Source organism: Glossina fuscipes, unplaced genomic scaffold, assembly GCF_014805625.2.
Source record: "Glossina fuscipes isolate IAEA_lab_2018 unplaced genomic scaffold, Yale_Gfus_2 174, whole genome shotgun sequence".
Lineage (NCBI taxonomy): Eukaryota > Metazoa > Arthropoda > Insecta > Diptera > Glossinidae > Glossina > Glossina fuscipes.
The window spans coordinates 701,046-725,694 of NW_023998517.1; the positions used below are offsets into that span (position 1 = coordinate 701,046).

Here is a 24,649-nt window from a genome sequence, read left to right on the forward strand (position 1 = left end):
AATTATTTGGTTTGAATATACTAAGTAAACTGTACGGAAGATTGCATTATTGGACGAGTAAAAGTTTTGATTTCTAGTTTTTTTCTCTCAAGACATGCTTTCTCATATTCGTAATGAAGTAACGCAATACATACGTGAACCTTTTCTTAGGAAATACTTTTCAATAAATTAATAAACATATAACAAATAAAAAACTATATATGCGACTGTAAACGAATCTTTTCTACTCAACATCTCCCTCTTGGAAAAGACTAAAGCAAAAGCCGAAATAAATGAATTTCCATACCTTATAATAATAGCAGCGCGTGACTGAATTCTGCCATTCTGCCATTGGTGGTATGTATGTGAAAATTTTCATCATATGTCTGTTGTAGTTTATGAGTAATGGGCAGAGAGACGAGATTTTCTCCGTTTATATTGCACTGTAGACGTTTCCTTTCACCGATTTGGTCCACCTTCAATATCAACCTGCAAGCAAACACTGCCGATGTTTTTGTCAAATGTTTTACTTTATTTTTGTGAACAGGAGTACGTCTACTACAATGTACTGACGAACACACAACAAAAGGTTCGTAATTTCATACTAATTACTAATATGGGTATGGGTATGACTAGGATCACTGAAATTTCTTTATGGATGTTGCAAGGATTTTGAGAAAATGAACAGACTTCAATCATGCGGTGGTGGGTATAAGAATATGTTTGACTGTACAGTTAAAACTCAACATGTACTAGTTATATGAATATGACAGTTACGTTTTCTAAGACAAGGTGCAAGTAATACTGTAAGCTGTTGAATGAAATTGTGACTTCTTCGTTTGATAGTGAAATTTTTAAATTATACGCCGCTGTATAACTAACTTACTAAACCGTTCGCAACATAATTGCATGGAGCTCTGAGTAGGCGTCGTTCTGCGCAAAAAATCAATTTTTTCCGGGAAATTTTATTTTTCGTAGCTTGATGCGCAGCATACTACGTCACTACGTCACTAAGGAATGCTACTAACGGTAAATCGATGACATTGAGTTGAAAAGCGGGAGAAATAGGCCGAAGGCCATTATATAATGATTATATTGTGAGACTTCATAAGAAAATGTTTGCTGTTAAAACCTGGAATGTCCTACCATCTCCGCTGCTAATAGTGGGCATCACTCCTTATGATTAAGACGAGTTTTTGAAGCGATGACCTATTCGTTGCTCGAGCGGTGCTTTTATTCTTTCAACTATACTCCAATGTGGGTTATCTTGTGGACAGTCATATTTTCCGCAGGGAATTTTTATTATTTCTAGGAAATGGCGGGACTAGTGCTAAGTGATGGACCATATTTTGAATAGTAAATGCATAGCCAGTTTTTTACACTATAGCTTCGAATGTGAAAAAGTAGTGGAATCAAAGTTATACACCTTATTATTATTTTCTTAAATGTGTGCAGAACTTGAACTCGTCAGTAGGGTATCATCAAATTTATTTAAATTATATCAAGTGTTAAAAGTAAACTTTTTCCAAAAAAAAAAAAGAAAGAATAAAGAAGTATCTCGTATGTGTACTTACATATGAAAGACTGCTATTCATGCATGTTGCTCGAGCAGAGAGTCAAATAATACCCGTAAAGATCCTAAGATTACAAATATTTTCGTTTTCTGGTTTTTGTGATGACAAACGGAAAAACCATCTTATGCAAACATTATTTTTTTTATTTTTTTTTTTTTCGCTTTCAACAGACATTCAAATATCTATGCAAAGGTATACTGAGTTGTTGTTGGCTCCTTATAAGCACGTGCGTATTCATCGTTGTGTGACATTGATGTTGGTTTGACTTTTTATGCTCTTTTAAGCGGTTCATATGAAATGTTTTTGTATTCTTGCGACATGATTTAAATAAATTCATCCCTATTATTTTCTGACTAGCAATGGTTTTTATAATTCATCTTCGAACCATGAAGATATATTAATTTTGTTATTAGGTTTGCTATAATGACCATAGCTTAAAGTTTAACTTTAAGCCAAAGAAAGCATCCAAAACTTAATCCGAGTAATTACGTCTAGTACTCAGTACATGAAGGGGTAATGAGTAAACAGCCTGCTTTCATTTTCAACTCGGTTGTAAGTGAAAGCTTCTTTTATCCGCACGCCTAGTTACGAGTTATCTAACCTACCTGTAGGTAATCTTTTAATTGATATAAGAAAATAGCAAACCAAGTTCAATTATAAGATAAGTTAAACTCTCGTGTAGTGGATATTGAAGATTCGTCTTGAAAGATACGTTGAACATCTTCCCTTTTTGTCTCTTCATCTTCAATTCATTTATCACAATTTAAAATAATTTTTTTATGGGTTTTCTGTTCTGTGCATTCTCACTTACGTGAAAGCGTAATTTAAATAAATCCGCAAATGAATCCTTAAGTGGTGGTAAATGGTTCATTCACACCTTTATGTGTATTTTGTGTGTAAACTGATATTTATTTAATGTTAGCTCTTACGGTAAACTTTCTCTTACAATCAATCTTACATTGCACAGATAGTTGAGAGGCAGAATGTTATAAGCGCATTAGTTATTGGATCAAGAGTTTCAAATAGAATTTCATGCGAATGTTTACGCAGTATTTTGATAAAATGCTTTTCAAGCTTACTTTGTTTTACGGAAATTAGAGAAATAAGCAATATTTTGTTGCATTTTCTGAATGGTTTACCATTACGTTCCAGTTGAAGTAAGGAAATATCTTTATTCACTATAGACCCGAGAGTTTTACGGATTCGTTATTAAAAATATAAATAGTAATTACACAAAAGTAAGAAATCTATTGTAATAAACAGCAAGCAAGAAAGCTATTTCCGTCTTGAGACGAATCTCTGGGGTCCGGCATATCAAACTTTATATAAAAAGATTAAAATTTAGCCGATCGGGCACCAATTTTTGTACCCATGAGCGAAGGACGTGGGGTGTATTCATTTTGTCAAAACGCTTCCAACATTTTAAAGGAAGCCTCAGAGACCCCCCAAAGTATATACATATTCTTGATAAGAGTCAAATTCTGAATCGATCTAAGCGGGTCCGTCTGTCTATGTGTGCAATGTCCGCTGCAAACGTTCTCTTCATCATAAAATTCGGCAGAAAGTTTGGAATTTCTTGCAGGACCGCTTGGGTTGAAAATGTGTTCTATAAAAATTTTAACGCACACTCTATGTGCGGTGTTTAGTATTCGCATAAAAATGGCAAAATGGCGGTATATTATAATCTAATTGTTTTTATTCAAAATCCTTATAACGCATAGAAGCAAGCTTCAAAAAACCCATAAAGTGCGTAAATTCTTGATCACTTTCAAATTCGGAAAGCACCTAAGCATGTCCGTCCACCTGCTCATTTGGCAACTATGTAACGTCTGTGGTAAACGCTTTCCCTTTTGCCAAAATGAAAACTTCGCCTACACAGATGCAAAAGATTTTGAAAATTACGCAATCTTTTAAAGGAACACGCCTACAACATCCGCACGTCTATGTAACACATACATATACACCATATAAGTTTCCATTTTTACTCTCAAAATAGCAAAAAAACCAGCCAAGTCCACTCAATGTTATAGCGCATGAAAATTTAGTTCTTTCTTTTTCTAGGATCACGGTGATGGATATGAAAGATACGGACGCGACCGAAAATAACTTTTCTACTTGTTAAATTTGGGATGATATTTATACAACATTTGAGATCTTCTACGGATTCCAGGTTAAAATTATTTGCAATTTGTTTATAGTGGCCGACGTAATGGGCAGGTCACGAGCATTTTGAACCTTTGCCTGTCAATTAAAAATATCTTGAAGAATTTTCATTGCCATTTTCTATGCCATTGTTTGCAAAAAGTAGTAAAAACAAAGAGTAGGAAAAGGAAGAGCGGGTAAAGGGGCTAGAGGAACGGCAAACACGCAAACGTCGCTAAATCGAATCAATATATTGTTGTCCAAGAACATAAATACTTTCGAAGCTTTTTGATGCTTATATTAGGGAAACACAATATAACTCGTGCCCATCTCTTTCGAAGGCAAGCGTAAGGATAAATTTTTAGCTGCTTATTGCTACACAAACCTTCTCTCCATTTACGAACGTTCCAGACCCACAACTTGCCCACACGTATAGCAGGCATCTTCTTAGCGAATCATAGAACAAACAAAAAAAAAAAAAGAATTTTCTTCATAGTATAAATCGAACAAATCGCCCTCAAACGGAATCTGTCGCAATTAAGGAATGTGCGAGCAATCGTAAAATTACTCCGAATGACAACAAAGTTGAATGAACTAGAACTTTGCAAATCCACCTTTAATGACCGAACTTAAAACTCTCATGAAATCGCAAACTGTCGAAAATTCAAAAATTTTTTTTGATCTCAGCTCATACAACCTTTTTTAGACAGATATAAGTTAATAAGATATATAAGAAAAAATTTTTCAAAATGTTTGTCTTTACGTACGTAATTATTTTCATGAAATAACTTGCGCTCCTTAGCTAAAAAATATCTTACTTACACTACTACTCACTACTACTCACACCTATGTGAGTACTTATATCATCTATGTGTCATTCATTACTCTGAATATATGAAAATTAATCGTTTTTTGGGATGAATGCATTAAGACCATACAACCTTATATATATATAATGTTTCAAGTGTTGGCTGCCTGAGCTAATATTTCAATCTATTTAGAAATTTTGAGGCTATTACTTGTTGTTGGTGACTATGTCCCTTGCAAGCTTAAGACGCGAATGCAAAACGACTTTAGATCGAATTCGGCAACGACGTCGAGTTATTGGTGTAAACCTAGGGAATTTTCGGCTTTCTTTCGAATTCGAAACGGACTGACAACTCAGTCTCTGCGACCACGAAAGTTCCATTAATAGATGACACAAATAACCTCTGAGCGTACACAATTGATAATCACTGAGAATGCAAAGTCAAATTAGATTGAGAAACACTGGTCAAATTTTATTCAAATAAATAATTATAAATATTAAAACAATTTTCTCCTCTCTATGTGTCTCCGTGATTTTTATAATTATGATCATTTCACTACAGGAAATATTATTCGGTGTTAATTACTCATCTCCAGTGTGAAATTATAAAAAGATGTTCATATTGACCTTGAAATCAAGTTTAATAATAAAAATGAACCTTGTTCGTGCAAATTTGTAGAAATTAAAAAAGAAAAAATTCACATATGTACAGATGTTCATAAATTTAATTAAAGAAAAATTAAATCAATATCTCGCTACAAAGACTAATATCACCTTCCCCTTCCAATGTGTTTGTGCAAATATGTGCATACAAATACATACCATTTGTGGTCATCATGAGAGATGAGCTTAAATAATTTTATTATTCACATAAAATAATATTAATTTATGCAAATTCTAACAAATTACATGTACTTATATATATATATATATATATGCCTGACTGTATGCGCGTACAAATATTTTCGTACTTCATTTTTTTATCATCAAATTTTTCGTTCTTTTGTTTGTTGTTTATGCGATGAGCATAAAAATAAATCGCGTACAAATTGAATATAATTTCAATTTTGATTTTCACTTTTTTACGATTATTATGTTAAATGTTTCATTTAGAAAAATGAAAGTAAACACTCAAGCAAACCAACACAAAAAAATTATACTGTAAAGTCCAGCCACACTTGGCATCATAATCGTCAAGCCAAGTGAATTACACTCCTTCCGTACGTCTTCTCATGAAGGGCAAGAAAGAATGTTTATTTTAACAGGGAAGTAAAAAAAAAAAAAAAATTATATATAGCTTGTCAGTGTGTTAAGTCGTTGTATACGCGCAGTGGTTATTCAAATAAAAGAGACAGGGGTTTATTTGGTTACAGCATTCCTTTAACGACTATGCGATTATGGGAAGTGTATTGCTGCATAGCAAGAGGTTGGAGGAAAAAGTATTGTCGCGGTTTTCTTTCTCTTTGCTTTTCGTTTTCTAATGCGTTGAGATCCGTGGCGATTAACCGCCGCGTTTTGTGGTTTTCCGGCTATTGCCTGCATCCCCCTCCCCCTCCCCCACAACTGTTGTTAGGTAGAAGTAAATTTAGATTTAAAACTTAATTTATGAAGGGTGACCACCATACAGCGCAATGTTCGTTCAATTTAGCGTTTTCTCCATTGCGCCGGATTAAAAATGTAAAATGAAAAAGCACTCAGGATTTTTTTTTTTTTTTTTTTGGGCGAGGCGAGTATAACGGTGCTTTTCATTTGCTTCTCGAAATTAATCGTGAACAAATATTTTTATTATGGAAATTTTTTCTGCTCTCTTTTTCATTTGTTCGCATTATTTTTACCGCCGTTGCTTTTAGTTAAATGAATGCCATTAAATTAAATCGATATTTACTTACTTATATTTATGAACACTCACTATTAGGGAGATTTAATACATAATTCTGATGTAATTTTATCGGCTCAATGGAATAAATATGCTTTCGAAATTTAAGGACTTTTTACAAAAAATAATAAAAAAAAAAAAACAAAAAAAACAATGTACATGGAAAGCTTTGTACTAAGTTCCTTTTTATGCTTAATTACATTCAAAAATGTGTAGTAGTAGAACCACAGACTACGGCAGAATGAGTTAAATTCGATTTTCGAGTGACTTTTTTATAAGAAAAAGAAACAAAATTTCAAGTCGAGATAATTTTTTTACATGAATTTTTCTCCAAAGAAGCTCGACGATGCTCAGTAGAATTTGCGTTATATTTTTTGAAAGTGTTTTTGTGGTTTTGCAAGTACGGAGAGAACTATCATGCATCCATTTCGTTTTTGAAAAACCAAAAAAAATATTTTCAAGTCCTTCGCTGTAACACGTAAGAAAAATATATAATATTAAATGTAGCGGTTTTCGTACCGTACACCATTTGCGGTACGAGGACATATTAAGTTTGTATGGAGAACACCCAAAATGTCTTAAGATAGATCCGCCTTTTGACTCTTTCTGAATCGATTTAAGCTTTCCTGCCCGTCTTCTTCTATTAAACCTACAGACCGTTATCGTCGGTATATTTCATTGAAATTCAGTACACTACAGTTTTTTTGGATCATTTTCTTGGAACATAAGTGAAGATGCTGCGGATCGATAATGTGTTGCGCTTTATTTTGAAAAGACTTTACGTGAATTAGCTCGGGGTGCTGTAGATTATCTTATGGTGGCCTCTGATTCATTACATTGCTTTCACTTGTTTCTTGCCAAAGTGTTCAAAATGTCCCTATTATAAGCTCACTCAAGGTGCTATTACTCCTTCATGTAGACTTTGGCTAAACTAAAAAAAAAAAACGAAAAGATTTACTACCAAGAGGAAAGTCTCTCATATTGTAAAGACAAGCTAAGAATTGTAATATGTCCTTGAGCTATCAGCTTAGAAGAAATAAAAAGTAAAGTTTTACGAACTGATTTTTTATATATTCATATACTCACCAGTTCAAACAAAAATACATTGGAAATATCTTTGTTTGTCGGTAAGTAATACCGACAAACTGTTTGCGCGAAATATTTTTTTATCAAGTTGCTTCATATTAATGGGATTCTCGGTTGCTGTTCTACTCCGAGCTGAAATTCTGCATGTGACAAGTTTTTGTATTCTTCATATGTTATCCGCAATCATATCAATTTTTATAATGAAGCAAAAGCTTAGGTGAACGTATGCTATGGAGTATAAGTTGGACTTCCCCGATCTTCTTCAAATTGAGTCTGTGGTGTTATTAATTAAAAATATTATTTTTAGAACAATTCGGTACAGACCGACCGACAGACAAACCTAAAATTTGAAACCTTTTAAAAATCTAATGGCAATACCATTAATATACTACAACTAAAATATTGGAAAAAAAAAAAAGCGAAAGAGAGAAAAGAAGATTTTTTCCATCACATTTCAATTCGCTTTAATTGTTACAGTTCGCCCTGGTATTTTCACTGGTGAAATAAAAAAAAAAAAAATAACAAAAAACTGAGTGCTTATCTCTTAAAAAAATAAAAACGAAGGCATTAATTTTCATAATTTTTAAATTAAAAATTGGTTCAACTTTTTCCATTTTTCTTTAAATAATGACAAATTACTTTGGCGATAAGCTTGCCTTTTGCGCGAGCAAAAAAAAAAAGAAAAGAAAACTGGAAAAAACTTCACCAAAATTGAAACATAAAAAACGCATAAAGCAGGCCATTTACTGTTCACTTTCTTAACCATAACTAATTGTAACAGATTTTTTTTCTTTTCTTTTTTTTTTTTTTGCTAAACTTTTTCTTTTTTCCTTTTATTGTTAAAAGCAACAACAAAGCGAAGAGAAATTGGTAAGAAAGCCAAGATTTTGGATAATCATGGCTTCCACATATATATAAGTCATCTGATATATCATTTTTAAATAGCCTAGAAAATGTTTAACCTTATAACAGGTACTGTGTTAATTGATCCCAAATGCTAATGCATGCGAATGTGAAGTGAACAAATGAATGAAAATGAAAAATGTATAAGATTCGCTTCGACGGAAAATCAACTGCTAAGCGAGAAATTTTTCTTTAAGTATGGGCTTGGCTACCTAGTCAGCTCGGCAGTATCCTTACGCGGTCCGATTTCAGTCCGATATTTTCAATAAAGTTTTAAAATTTTTCATGCACTTTTTCTTTTCAATACAATTTTTTTGGTAATCAAATAAATCTATTTGTTTGGCCTTGACTTTCAAAGTCCGATCCTTTTTCTTCAGGCTGACGAAAAAGCAAACATGGATACCAGGAGAAGTTTACTTAGCTAAGGCAAATCTAGTCTTCTTTTCTTTTTTCTTTTTTTGTTACTTGGAGAATTCGAGCAAAGAATGACGGACGGACGGATATGGCTAAATTGATTGAAAATTTTGCGGACAAAACGCATATTACTAAACGTATCAAATTGTATGACGAAATTAGTATGCCTTTTAAATCTTCCTGGTAGGTGTACAAATGTGTAGAAAATTTTACAAAAAAATTTAACCCTTAAACCCAAAAACTCATAGCAGTTTTGTGAACGAGTGTTTTTTTCTCTCCTTGCGAAAAATTTTTGACTAGACGGTATCGTATGCCAATTAGACGCCTTTGTTGCCAATGAGTAGAAAAAGGAAAAAAAATTATGTAGGAATCTTGCGAACACATACAAGACGTTTGTTATCTTTCATTCGAAGAGAGTTTGTATGTGTGTGTGTGTGTGTTATTTTTCGTACTTATCTCCATAATAAAGTCGTAACAATTAATTGTGGGTGGCTGACTTAAATATATTTATGTATATACATAAGAAAACCTAACCACTATATCTACCTACGTACATGTGAAAGCATATTTTTTTTTCGTCGGTTAAACTTTGTAAACAGTTAATTTTTATTATTTTTATAGAGCCACAAAGAGAGATAATTAAAAATTTTGGGATTGTTCTACACTTGGTTTGTTTTTTGTGTCTTTCCTTTGGTTTTTGTCTTTTGGGGTGGAATTAATGATGACAGAGATTATTTTATAAATTTTTGTGAAAAAAAAAAAAAAAAAATATTTGCATAAAAATGTTGCTTAGCCGAATAAAGGCCTTGCTTAATACGACAGTATATGTGTGTGTGTTTGTGTGTGTATTTTCAATAAATATATGTATGCATATATATAAGATTTTTAGTTTTCTATTGCGGGTCATGATTTAACTGAGGAAGCAGAACGTTCCGAATGAATTCATGTGTAAAGGTTAAAGTTGTTGTAAATGTGCAAATGACTCATCATAAATAAAAATTCACAATAAAAACACTGTTGAGTGCGTCAACGAAACGACAACGTATAACATGCCACTCATTCATTTAGCCTCTCATAGAGCAGTGGTAGGTAGTAGTAGTAGTAGTAGCAGTAGTAGTAGTCGTCATAGTAGTAAGAGTGTAGTGCATTGAGAGTGATATTGCACAGTAAGAGCACAACTTTACATACTAAACACAATCTTGTCGTTCATTGAAAAAAAAAGTACATCGCATCAACATAAATATTATGATAAATGATTTGTTATAATCATAATCTGCAGGGGGTTTCACGTAAATATTTCATCCATAACATAGGGTTAGATGTGAATTTTAGTTTGTTTTTTGCTGCCTTAGAATGGATTACACTACAGACACACCGCCTTAGAGACACCGAAAATGATACCGTGAAAAAGCAACATATGCCGAATGTGGATGGATGTGGCAGATGGCGCCACACACGTAGTCATTTCTTCTTTTTTTTTTTTTCGGGGGGGGGGGGGGGGGGGGGGGGGGGAGCTTTTTCAAGTCTAATCATTTTCACTATAAGCCCTAAAATACTGAATATATTGCGTAGAATTTAATATCAATGAAAATTTTTGTAAAACGTTTATTAAGATCGTATTCTCTATCTGTTGAACTTGTTGAAACTTGTTCAAAGATTTAATATTAATGGCGGTGTTTATGTATGCGAAAGTAAATTTTTTTTTTTTTTTTGCGCACACATTGTCTAATAATAAACACATAATTGCTTTACGACGTACGAGACTTTACAAACATTGTAAATGTGTCTACTTTAGGGTATATATATTGATATATACATGAGAAAGGGACGAAGAAAGTTAAGAGTTAATCTTTCATAAGAGATTAATGCTTAGCAACAAGTTGGGGAAATGTACATTTTTCTCGTTATATTTGTAAAATTCAACATTTCTTCAATACCTCACAAACATATACTTGAAGCAGTATTTGAAGTCCATTTCATCGGGGTTTTTCTATTATCATAATCAAAAAAAACAGAAAATAAAAACATTATAGTGGGACTTGACCCACCATTAAATAATACTTCACGTAATGCAATAATTAGTGTAACGATATTTTAAAAGAAAGCCTTGTATGGGGAATAGATAAAAAAAATAGTTTGACCCCAACCGTCGTCCTTACGCCAAGCCATGTCGGTATAACAAATTTCATCATAACATCGCATGGGAACTTTAGGTTAAACACAAGACAACAAGACAAATGGACAGACACCGGTGTAATAAAAGGATGTTCTATCTCAAGGCCTTCCAAGTGCTATACACATACCATAGAGTAAATATACCATTGTGCCAAAATTGGTGTAGGGTATAAATGCAATCTATACATCGGACAAATGTATTCTTAGTTTAGTTTCATAAATCAAGCTTGCAAGTAAATGGAATTCATAAATAAACGCGTCTTAATAAAAAAGCCAAAGTTTAGTCCACGCATATATCCGTGCATAAGCTTCAAACGGAAACTATTCAAAGTGAACGACCAGATTCTGCGTTATGGGAAAATTAGTTTGTTTATCAATTAAGTTTACCATTGAAGACGCAGTTAAGTCTGACATTTTCGTCCAACAAAATATAGACATTCTTAATAAAGAAAGGATGGGCTCTAGAGTTGATATGGTCGATGTTGGCATCTCACGTATGGCATAAGATTCTTAGGCCAGCTCCGTTTAGGTCGATTCCAATGATAAAGAAGAAATTGTAAGGTAAGAAACCATGGGAAGGTTAGGTAATTACGAACTTGAATATGCTCTATGCAAAGGCATTGCCAGAAACCCGCTTCTTATATGAGCAAAAGCAGTAGAAATCGCGGTAAGAAAGCATTCGTCTTAAAGTGTTTGCAAGGACCACAAGCACATGACTATCCAACGCCGTCTGTATAAATCTGAACTATAACTTTCTCATTGGCTTGCATTATGTTTTTCAAATGATATCAAAACCCTGAGGATTATTTCTAAGAAATTATAAGCACTCGTACAGCTCCGTTGGTTCAATAACAGCTGGATACAGAATAGCATAATAAGAACAAGCTGCTGATCAGTTAGGGCCAACACTTAATTGCATCGTTTTCCAAAACTTTTTACGATAAACACTAAAACCAAGAGACACACCTTGTTGTTTATGCTGCGCACTACACCACCAAGTCAATAGGGAAAGTGGAAAAGTTAAAGGAATGGAAAAATAGCTTCGTAGATAGCGAATTGAAGCAACACATAGAAGGTCGGACGACAATGTTGTAATTACAAGTTTACTTCCCCGAGCTGCAAGTTTTAGCAGCTTTCCAATGCTCGAGGGACCCAAGAGTGAGAACTGATGCCACAATTCACGATTAAAATTTGTAAATTTTTATTGCGCGATGTTTTGATTTTATGGTGTTTTTATTCAAATTTGCACACACAAATAAATATAAAAAAAAAAAAAAAAAACGGTAAGCTTTTGCAACCTATTTCCTGAACCATTGAATCGTTCAAATGTGGACAAAAAGCAACAGGATATTCGCACATCTAATATGGCCTACATTGAACCGAACACACACACAGAGAGGAGAACACACAATATCCGGCTACCATATACGCTTATAACAATTTATCCAACTGAGAACAGGCGAAACGAAAGCATTATTATTCAGGATGCGAACGAGAGGCCAATTTACAAAATATTCAATGCTCAACTCTTGTTTCAACCAGCATACACGTACATGCGTACATACGTACGTAGTTGATAGCAATACTTTCCGCATTTAAACACTTACACGCATGTATACCTATATGCTTGGGATGATAAATAGTGTATATAAATATAAAAATCATTGTGTCCTTAAAAGCACACACACACACACACACACATACACATACAAAATCGTTTGCCGTCCCTTGTATCGCATAGCGTTTGAAAATTATTTGAAATTTACTTGTTACCGCAAAAATTGCCACAAATAACATCTTTTGTGCAACTGTTTGACAATGTTAACAAATTAAATTGTTAAATGCCATCAAGAGAGCAATTACAACTTCATATATTACACCAACGACCACTACATCATCATTTGTAATCCATTCTTTGAGTAATTCATTCGCTGATTCGTTCATTCATCAAAGCACAGCAGGCAACCTTTTTGAGCATCGTATCGCGTCGTATCACCGTCAAGTATTGTTCACTCCAAAAGATTAAAAGTTCTCTGCGTGCGCTATGTGTGTATGGTTATGCGTATATTTTTTGTGTGTTTCTGTGTTTATATAAGTTGATGCGTATATGCTTGTGCATCTTTAGTTAAATTATTGACCCTTCAAAAGTGTATGAAAACATCTAATGCCTCGCATGTTTATACGTATGTGTGATTTGTTGGCGGAGAAAAGGATCTTAATATGTTTCCTTCAGCACTATGTTAAAAGATAATTTATAGATGTTCAAATATTAGCGATTACGATGAACTGTATTGTACATATGGATATTTATGTTACCCAACAAACCTAACATACGTAGATTGAAGGTAGTTTTTCCTTAATATGTACATGTGTAAGATTCTGTTTAAAAAAATATTATGTTTTTCTTTTCGAGGGTTTTTTTTTTTTTTTTTTTTTTGGTAACTCTGCTAACAGCTTTTATTTTTCGCTTTAAGTTAGTTAATCGAGAAAAATCAAGTAAGAGAATCTTTACAATCACATTTAGGTCATTATCACTAAAGTAAGGCGTTCGTCGCTCTATATTTTATAAGAAAAATTTGATTGACCCAATATGGCTTAATATCCGCACTGAACAAATCTATCAATCTAATTATGATTGTTTTAGTTGTGTACTGAGATCGAGTATAAATTGTTTGTAAACGTTGTACGTGATTAAGTGAATCAACAATGATCAGCATTATAAGCCGAAGACTAACATCTTTTGTGGTTAGACTATATGCACTTTTGCTCTTCATTCTCCTAATCGCACCTTTGACTAAGCAGTAATAAGTACTTGACCACTTTTTTATTCTTAAACTGTTCTTAGAGGTTCTTAAAGGTCCTGACTATGTAACTCGAACTTAACCTACTCTGCAAAGGTTCTAAACCAAAGGTGTGAAAAGTTGAAAATACTTCTATTATTCATTATTAATTTTTCGTAGACTATTGCCGGCTCCTTTATTGCTACCTATTACAATATAAATGTGGCTTTCAATGGCAAAAAGTTTCCTCAGCTATGCTTTTATTGTTGTAACATTTTTAGTTCTGGCAATCATCCAATCTGAACTTCGCAATTTTGTAGAACACGGAACTTCCCTAATTAAAAGAAGTCCTTCTTCATTAAAACCCTAGCAAATCAAGGTGTAATGATATTCTTGAGATGGAAAACTAGGATTTAAGGTCTTTTCCTGTAGAAAATAGTTATGGGCTATGAAATATTAAGCTATTTGTTAAATTTCATCTACCATTAGTTGGCTCACTAACTTCCTTTCGGCAAGAATAATGACACGTTTGATTATATGCTATTGACAAAACGATTTCGGAAAGTTATACGAACCTTTCAAAAGTCGTACGATTAAAGGCAAAGCAGCGCAATGCTTACTTGTAAATATCAATCTTTTAACCAATCCTTTCGTATTGCCTTACAAAGCAGTCTGCTAATGTAAAAGAAAATAGTTAAATAAATCGCACAAACGGTCGTATTCTGAGCAATATCAAGACATCAGGCATTTTTTCCTTGTGGTTTCCATGGCTTAGCAGCATTATTTTGAAACGAAATTTGTCTTAAAGGGTTTTACTTTGACTATTGATAAGATCTAATTTCATTGATCTGCATACCAAATATGATGAGCTTACAAAACTTATGACCCGAGAACATATTGTATTCTTGTATGATTGGTGGCTGGTCGAAATGTTGAAATTTTGGTTGTGAGCGCTACAAGGTGATGCGTGATAAGCAACGTTGACGTGTTTAAGGCGAAAAAATATCATATATTGCTGACGATATTGCTTTAAATACTCATGATGATATCCACCTTCAGCATTCGAATCTAATTATTATTGCATCTCTTCGATGGGAATATTTTAGCAATGAAAGATCGAAGTTAACGAACGTCAATAAGTTGAGAAACTTTGGATTTAACTTCAATTGTCTGTAGTTTTACCGTCGCGATAACCTCAAATACTACTATATCTACCATGGAAAATATCAAATTTTTAGGAAAAGTGCATAATGAAGGCCGATATTCAAAAAGGTACCAAATGAAATCTTCTGCAGTGAGGGAGTAACCTGCAGAACATCCTGCGGCGGCAATTGTTCTTAACTATTAACAGGTAAAGTGTGGCCCTCGGGTATCTGTGAACCACTTACATGACATCCAAGTGCTTTTAAATTTAAACAAAAACACAAAACAATTTGGCGATTTGGAAAATTATACGAATGAAAGAATGAAGAATGAGACAGGAATGAAGAATGAGACAGGGGGTCTCACCCTGACGATTCCTTTAAGATCTTAGCTAAAATCGGGAAATTTTTGCATATGCTCCTACACACTTACTACATTTTCTAGTCACTATCTCTTTACTTGCACTTTGACTTGGTTTGACTTTACGTTTCCCTATCGATTTTTATATGAAGACAATTCTTCTCGCACAGGCCTAAACTATACTTCATTGCAAAATATCGTATAATACCGATCGTTTGATGTGAATGAAAATTTACGGTTTTCCGGTTTCTTTCGTAGGACGAAAAATGAAATCTAAGTAATTAATTTTCTTACGAGGAACAGAACAACGGAACGGAAAATTCACATTGATAAGAAGAAAAAAAAAGCTACAATTGCTACTTCGCAACACATGTCTATATGTGTAAACGTATAGAACAATTGAGCGCACAACAGCGGAGGATGCGACCACGGATAGTGATTAATTGATTTCGCCTATTTAGTGCCCACACACACACACACACATACATACATACATACACACTATCCAATACATATACACGAGAAAAATAATGCCAAAATAAAAGAGCAAAAGAAATAAAAAAAAAAAAAAGAAAATAGCAACAGGTTCCGCAGTGAGAAAAAATTTCTTGTGTTTGAAATATTTATGTAAACGTTTGAAAATATCAGCGATTTTTTCTCGAATAGAGAAAGAAGTGTGGTAACGTTTTCGAGTTGCGTTCAAAAGAAAACTTTTTTTTTTTTTTTTTTTTAAGCTTTTCATACACTGACTGACTGACATCATCACATGCTTGTATATAAAAAACGTGTAAATACATGCAATATAAGAAGTATGTCCATGTATACCAATGTCCCTGGGATATGTAATGAAATAAAATATGTGCATGCAAGCATGATACAAGCTGCTGCATTTTGCTGTTAAAGACAAAGGAAATGACAGATACATACACCGAACCGAATAACTAAGCAATTTCCAGTTGAATTGCAAGCAAAGCAAGCAAGCAAGCAAGCAAGCAAAGCAAGCAAGCAAAGCAAGCAGGTTTTCTTGTCTGCATATAAAACTCGCATACAAACACGAGATCAAGAGAGGGGATTTGAAGTGAAAAATAGGAATATACGAATGATATATTTTGACAAATGAACCTAAATAACAGGTTGCACTTCACAAACATTTGGTGCGTTTTCTTCTTCATGTCAATCGGTCTTTCGTTCGTTCGTTCGGTTGGTCGGTACCCTTTAATATATACTACTGAAAGCAGGCATGCACATACACAGACATATACACATATGTATATATGTCTGCATTCATCTTCACTAATATTCAGAGATAATTTCAAGTTCCACTGAAGAACTTTTTGATGTACACAACAGACAACCTTGATAAATAATTTATTATTTTCAATTTTGTATTTTTGCTTGAATCGTGTGTTGTTCGCTTATTTAACATTTGAAGTTCAAAATTTTGACTAACAACAAATTTATTCGGACATGTTTCCATCAAATTTGTAATTACTACGCTGCACTACAACACACTCAGGCATGTTCTCTCTTATAAATAAAAACGTGTAAGAATTCATTATATGTATTGGTGTATGTGTTGATGTGTTTTAATAACCAATCACACTGATGTCTATCAGTCTTTTGTTATTGTTGATGAAACTATGTTTAAGAAAATTGTTACAAATGATCGCAAATAACAGATCTTTGCCGCTTCACATGCTGAGCAGTTTTTGTGATTGTGACGATTTGTCTTAATTTTCAAATACAAAATCGGTCTCTCGAAAAATATCGATTTAAAGTAATCAGTAAAAAATGACGAGAAAAAAGCAAAAAACGTGTTATCCTATCTAATGCACATATAAAGCGTACGCAATGTGGAATCACACGCTCTGGCTGTTTAATGGAACAAATAATAGTAAAGCGTTTTCGAATGAAAGTTCAATATCCTTTTCGTCTTTTTAGTGTTTTTTTTTTGTCTTCAAATTTTAAAGGGTCGACTAAAAATCAACGAAAAGGTAACTTAACGCCTCAAGCACTCGAGGTTACCTTCTGGCGACAGGGATATCGTAGTTTGAACATTGAAATCTCTATTCTATACAATCATAATATGGCACATCTGGCAATATAGGATGAATTTCCAAATGACCTTAAACATGGGGTAGAGAATTGTTTAACCAATGGTAGGAAATTGCTTAGTTCTTGACAAGTGGATGTCTTTTGCTAGCGGCTCTCTTTCAACTGGGATAGCTTATGCGGAACTTGTAGTAGTTTCCGTAATAGTTCCCAACGCTTTAGCTTCGAATGCAATCAATTTGGTCAAGAATAGGGATAAATAACTTGTTTGTTGTCCTAGACGCGTTATAAACTTTTCTTCTTCTCTATCCTTAGTTAATATTGTCATTTTTCGTTTGTGGTCTTACGCACTTGTAAGATTTCCCTTTTCTCTGCGCATAGTTAATATCATCACAGCCCATGTAATTGGTTTTTGGGGCAGAGGACTAATAATCTAGCAGCCAAATGTTTTTAATATTTAAAGCTGATCAACTTTTGAATATATTCACGAAAACTTATTTGCTTTGAACGACGTTCTGGAAACACTTTTTTATAACATGAGGGTTTTGGCCATCAATGTTAAAAAGCAAACTATGTATATATATATATATATATATATACAGAATTATATCTACATATGTCCGCACAAATACAAAGGTATGCATAAATGCATACACGAATATACAACATATTAGTAGATTTAGTGAACAAAAATAAGATACCGGCGCCGTCTAGTTATTCGTATACATTTATGTATTTTGCTTTAGTTTTTTTTATTTTTTTATTTTTTCAATGTTTTAAGGGCAATTTGTTCTGATTTCTTTGATTAATGACACTTTTGCATTTCATTCTCTTTTCACACTTTATTTCATTCTCAAATCAATGCATATGCATGCTTGTGTGCATATGTGTTTCTTTCTTTCTTTCTTTCTTTCACTTACCTTGATTGCTGTTACTACTTTTACGTGAGGTTTTCTTTTCTTTCATCCAGGGATACTCTGGCACCGAATCTATACCGTCTTGCGTTTGAGGCACAGCACCCACGGTGTATGCGCCTATTGGTGTGCCGCCGCTACCTAATTTCGGACTCTCCGGACTTAGATGATTAAGAAACTCTGCCATCGATGGCTGCGAATTTATGAAGCCACCTTCACTTGCCATCCAATACGTTGGCTCATTTGTTCGCTTATCACAGTTTGGTCCCATTTTGTTAACAATCATTGCAGCGGTTTGTGGCACTTGTGGCGGTGCCACGGGCACTATTGTTTGACCGGTTTGCACTTGTAGCGCATTTAACGGCGATTCCGATTTAATTTGTGCGCCAATTTGGTTTTCAAATGTGCTGCAAACTTCTTGCATTTTAAATATAGGTTAATTGGTCTCGTTTTTAAATGGGTTTTTCTCTCCTTCCCGTTAACTCTTTTTATGCCTTTTCCTTCTACGAGCACTTGTTTATGCTTTTCAAGAATCTCGTTTTAAATTGCAAGATATTTGAATAGACAGGAGTCACTCATGTGTGTGTGTTTGGAATAAATGTTTCGATGATGAAATTAACCTGCAACAAGTAATAAAATTTATTAAACTAATAGAAATGTAGAGAAAGAGACAAGGGACAACCATCGCTAAAGGGAGATAATCGCTTAACTTAGGCCTTAGTTAGTAAGAGAAGGCAAGCTTTGAAAAGCATTTGAGAAAAGCTATCAAGGTATCGTTCTTGCTTAAGCTCATTTCTGTTCTAAGCACTTGCGACAGCTGATTGCATCCAAGTTTGGGCTGAGATTCCTGCACTTACTCAAGAATAGATTTGCCACATTTCGGCTATACATTTACTCCTATTTTAGGGTTCACATCACAGTCTCAATAAAAGAAAGCGAATGAAGATATATATCGTATCCCAGGGTATTTCGGAGATCTAAAATATTAATACTTTTCCTGCGATTGTGGGTTTGAATTGTATCGATCTCCGACTTTGAAGTATGATACCTACTTATTACGAATGGGTATTGTTACGGGGTAAGCAATAACCGCAGGGATATTTCACAACTACTTTCGTATTTATTTGGATCGCATCGACTGTTTCCGTGAAAAATGATTAATGCTTGCTTATAGACGAAGACGATATAGGAGGTCCATCCTTTAAGGGAGATTTTTCCAATAACAACGAGAATTTTAGAATAACTTTCAACGAGGCTGGCATTTTAACAGGCAAAGAAGAAAAGACGCTGTCGTCAACCTCTTTTTTCAGGAATGCATTTACTTCGTGGGTTATTTGATACCTGCGTTCTTCCGCAGCGGTAGATCATGAACTTTTAAGTCGCACTTCAAGCAATAATATCTTGTAACCACGGAAATATGCGATATTTTCTAAAATTTATTTTCAAAAAAATTTTTTAGAAGTATTTTTGCACTCCTTCCTCCTTCAGATCCGCAGAAAGTCTTTTAGCAGTTGCTCAAAAGTAAAATAAGACCCTAGCAGCCTTCGCAAGAAAACTATACGTTTCAAAAGACACCCTTAGTTGTACCTAACGGAAAGTTTCACTCTCAACCCATTGCATTTAAATTCCAATTGCAAGCTCATAATACCCTTCTCTAGCGAAAACTTTGAAGTTGTTAGAAAACATTTCTTAAGTGCACCAATAAAATAAAGCAACCAGAATAGTTGTGTTTCACTTAACTTAAAATCTTGAAATTATACGCAAAACAATTTCGGATTGAAGTCAAATCTACTCAAAAAAATCTTTTACTGAATGTGTTATGCGAAATCATCTTTCACTGAAAGAAATGCGGAGTAATAAGAAAATATCCTCTTGAGTGCATTAGCAAACATTTATTTCTAATTTCTTCTAAGGCATTTTCATGTCTCCTCATCCCTCCTTAAGTCTGTTTTCTTTTTGCGTTCTTACAAGAATAATGCGCCAATTTACTCTTAAAGCCTTTTGAACTGTAATAATACCAATTGAAAGTAATATGAACGAAAAGCTTGAAAGACGGACTGCTCTAATACTGCTAGGTTATCATTATAATGCGCTGAAGCCATTTACTAATGTCCGTCTTTCCATCCATCGCATATTTAATTCTGTTGTTTGTGTCTTTCAAGTCTTATGCAAGTGGATATCTTTATTAGGAGGCAGCTATCGTTTTAGGATTTTATGATTCTGGTATTTTTGCTTAGTCGTATAAAAAATCTCTTCGCTCGACAAACATAAATTGATTGACTTTAGTCATAATTTTCGAAAATTTCGGATATCGTTCCTTGCGTCGATAAGTAAAATAAGTTTCACTTAAGTGAAACCGTTTTTTGTTTCAACTTTGTCCGAGAGTACGACGATGTCCCATGGATTATAAGAAATAAACATTTAGAAGTCGAAACCGGAAATGTTTGTTTTTCTTGCGATACTTACCCTTCTATATTGTTTTGCTTATAATCCCTTTTTACGAGAACAAATTTTCCAAATTCACTTTTATCACTAAAACGGAAATCTTATTCTTTTTCAAGCACATTTGGAACGATCACTACTCTTTATTCATTATCATATGCACATATAACATATATGCGAATTTTTTCTTTTATTTTTTTAAACTTTTTTTTTCTTTGTATTGTATTCTTTATGTATTCTGTTAGCTTTTCACTGCATATCTTGCATTCAATTTCAAAAAACGGGAACTAGATCTGGACTTTACTATAAAATGACCAATCAAACGACCGACGAAACACTTTCGAATAGCGTTGTTGTTTACTCAAGCGAGACCATTTGAAATGGTTGAATCCACAATGGCACCCATGGTGACGATGACAACTATAAGCGCCAAAACAATAAATAAGCAAACAAAAAAAAAAAAAAAGAAGAAAAAAAAAATGTGTGGAAAAAAACAACTTTGCCCTCAACGCAGAAATGCGGTTGTGTCTCCAAAATGTATTTATGTGTATAGAGGTGGAATGCGTAAAAACTGGTTTTTTAGTTCATATCGAATGCATTTTTATGCTTTCCCAAGAAAGTGGAGAGTTATGGTGCCATTCGTTAGTTTACAAAATGAAAAAAAAAAACAAAAAAAACAATAAACAACAAAACAAAAAAAATGCAAACAAATTCGACTGTTTCCAAAGGCGACAAAACAGCAAACAACAGAACTTTTATGCGAATATTAGTGCACGCGTATGTACATAAATAATATGTTTGTGTATCTGGCCGTGATTATACTTGCTAAGACTGCAGCATAATAACATACATATACAGTTGTATTCCATTCACCAGCTCACTCACTCGTTCGCCATCAATGGACTTATCAACGAAGCATTTCGCACTCTTTCTCTCCCATAATTAGATTGTTTAAGTGTTGTGTTTAGAAGCGTGGAACCGGTTTTCATTAGATTCTCTCATAATACATACTGCACTAGTAGTAGATCTTATGTGTGCGCTTTTTCTAAAACTTCAATCTTTCTTCTGTTCTCTGATACACTTAATATTATTTTTTTCTATTTATTTTAAAAAGTAGAAAATTTTTTTCAAAAATTATTGCATTTTTTAAAAAAAACATTATTTTATTTCAAATGTGTGTCTTTCTTCCCGATAATAAAATGTTAAAATTTTTTTTTTTTTGTTTTTTCGCCGTTTAATAAATAATATGCTAGAGTCGTACGTAAATAGCTCGAAATATTTATTCGAACCTTAATGCCAACAACTTGACCAATTGTACCGAACTAACTAAACTAAATGTATAAACAATGAATTCAATGTATCGCCGCAGCCAACAGCCCTTATAATACTAAAAGTGCTAACACAACAACAGCATTTAAAGAAACAACAATGACTGTTGACGAGGTGTGGCTTTGTGACAGTGGCCATCCATCACATAAATGCCACAATTGTGTTTTGATGGACATGCGCCTTATCCGCCATGCGTGCTATGTTATGCATAGCAAACAGAGAGGTGGAGTTTTTATACTAATACTATTTTAAAAAGTGTATACGCTTACAGTGTTTGCGGTGTTGGTAAACAACTCTCCACAGATCCTATTGGTTGTCGTTTTTGTAGCTTTGTCGCTAATTTAAAAACTTTTGCTACGCTTTTGCTATATGATGTACTTACTTGTATCAGAATATTTGAGCTTCTGTGTAGATAAGCGTTATAATATGTGTGCATGTGTGCATGTGTGCATGTGTGTGTGTGTGTGTGTGTGTTTGCATCTATCGGTATTTCAAACTTTTAAAAATATTTATTTTTTATTAAATTTTTTCTAAATTTTTTCCTTGATAGTATTATATTATAGTAGTGTCGCTGTTTTTAATTTTATTCTCTACTTTTTTCTTTTATCTTTTATTTGGCAAAATTTTCCAAGAGTTTCTTCATCGTTTTTGTGTGCATATTATTTGGCTGAAGTGTCCGTCACAATTTGTTTGATTTTTTTTTTGTTTTTTTTTAAGTTTTTTCTATGTGTAAAGTTTTTATTATTTGTTTGCTTTTCTCATTGTTTATTTTCCCATCGTACTGTCAATCATTCGATGGCTGCGTTTCTTGCATTATTACTGTACATCGACCATTATTGCTGCGGGCTTGGGCCGTTGTCTTACATCTTACATCTTTTTTTTTGTTGTTTGACTTTCCACTCCCTCTTCCTCTTTCTGCCTTTCTCTCTTCGCTCATTATATTTTATAACTTCCGTTGCATTTCTTTAAGCATCGTTTTGCAAGAGATGCAATCCACCTTGCCAAGCCAAGCAACCAACCAGTTATTCATTCAATGCTTTTATATGCATCTACATACACATAGGTAGCTTCTGTGCTGTCTTCTTTTTAACTGCAACGCAGCTAAAGTCAAATCTCTAACGTCTTGAAAGCAACACAATAAACTGACACATTTTCAACGCGAAATGACTGACATAAAAACTAAAGAAAAAAAAAACACACACACACACACAAAAAGGTGGTAGAGTTTCGCGTTTACGATAATAAACAAAAACAAAAACAAAACAACGACAAAGTTTACTTTTCAAACTTTCATTAACATTAAAGCGTTGTTGTATTGTTTTTCTTTTTTTTTTTTTTGTTTTTGTTTTTGTATTATTCAGTCTACATATGTGTTATAATTAAAGATTTTATTTATAATCGTAATACATATTTAAAATTCCCATAATAAAGTGGCGGATAGGGTTTTTTTGTTTTTACTTTTTTATATAAGCAAGGAAGTCACTTAACCAATTGTGCTCCTTTAACTGATTACTGTCGATGTTGTACATATTCGGTGAATATTTTAATGAGAGTTTCGGCATGTCATAATTTTTCATACGAGGAGGGAAGGAAACATTTCTAGAATAACTGAAAAACTGAGTAAATTTTAATAACTGTGCACAACATCCTTCCGGGTACATTGCCTCGACCGCCTATAGAAAGACAAAACTCGGTTTTTCGTACATCCAATCCAAACATATCCTTCTCTTAAGCCTCTTGTAGCTAACCGTTCGCTCCTTAGTCTTTGTCCTAACCTCTCTTGATAGTATCTTTAAAATCGAAAAATTGAAAAACGGAAATTAAAAAATTGTCACCCATAGGCCGCAATCAAAGTTGGTATTCTTCTTAGTGTGCACAAACACCGTAGCGGATAAATACTGGGTAAAAATTGTAATTAACAAATAAAAACAAATTGTTCAGATATCTATTTATATGTTATTTATTCATTTACACATGAAATTCAACAACGCCATAGACAAAGTGCGTGTGCCAAGAAGACAGGTATGTCCCACAAGTGTTGTTTAGGACGATTTGCTACGCCGTTTCAAAAAACAAGATACGTGTATTTTTTCAACTTTGCTTCGTTAATTTGTTTCCATAGCCATCTAGTGTTGGTAGGTCCTTAATGTTTCCTAAAGCCACCATTTTATCTTGAAAAGATTAGCGGTAATTTTATCCGGGAAAACTAAGTAGGAGTAGTGTTAGGAGAGGTAGTACATGGAACTTAATGGTTGATCTTGCCCAACTACACTAATTTTGCATATTTTCGATAAATTTATGTAATCGCGCCATAAGCAGCTAACTGTGTCGGCCGCTTAAGTGGTATATTCATATACTTGTCGCGCACAGAGTGTGTGTAATATGAAATTAGGTTGTAATGAGACGACTTGACAAAATCGCAAAAATAATTTCCATAAAATATTATTATGGCGAATGCAGACACAGCCCTAAAATTAAAATTTTATGAGAAAATCCGACAAGGACAGACGGACGGATCATGACCTATATATTTGTCATACAGTGTTGACCGGTTAACCGTTGTCGAAAAGTCATCCAACGATTTCTTAGGACAACTCATGTGTACGATCGTGTTACAAGTTCATAAAATTATATTATATATAGTTAATTCTTTGGACAATACGATCTTAGCG

At 33.6% G+C, this 24,649-nt stretch overlaps 1 protein-coding gene across 1 annotated transcript in view; it reads right to left on the reverse strand.

Moving 5' to 3' along the window:
• The window catches only part of LOC119641690 (homeotic protein proboscipedia), a 76,500-nt gene extending 57,870 nt beyond the window's left edge, over positions 1-18,630 (reverse strand). Inside the window, exon 1 of the mRNA XM_038040476.1 lies at positions 18,213-18,630. Coding sequence (XP_037896404.1) covers positions 18,213-18,630 — 418 coding nt within the window. The remainder of the gene's footprint in view (positions 1-18,212) is intronic.
• Between the last annotated feature and the right edge of the window lie 6,019 nt (positions 18,631-24,649).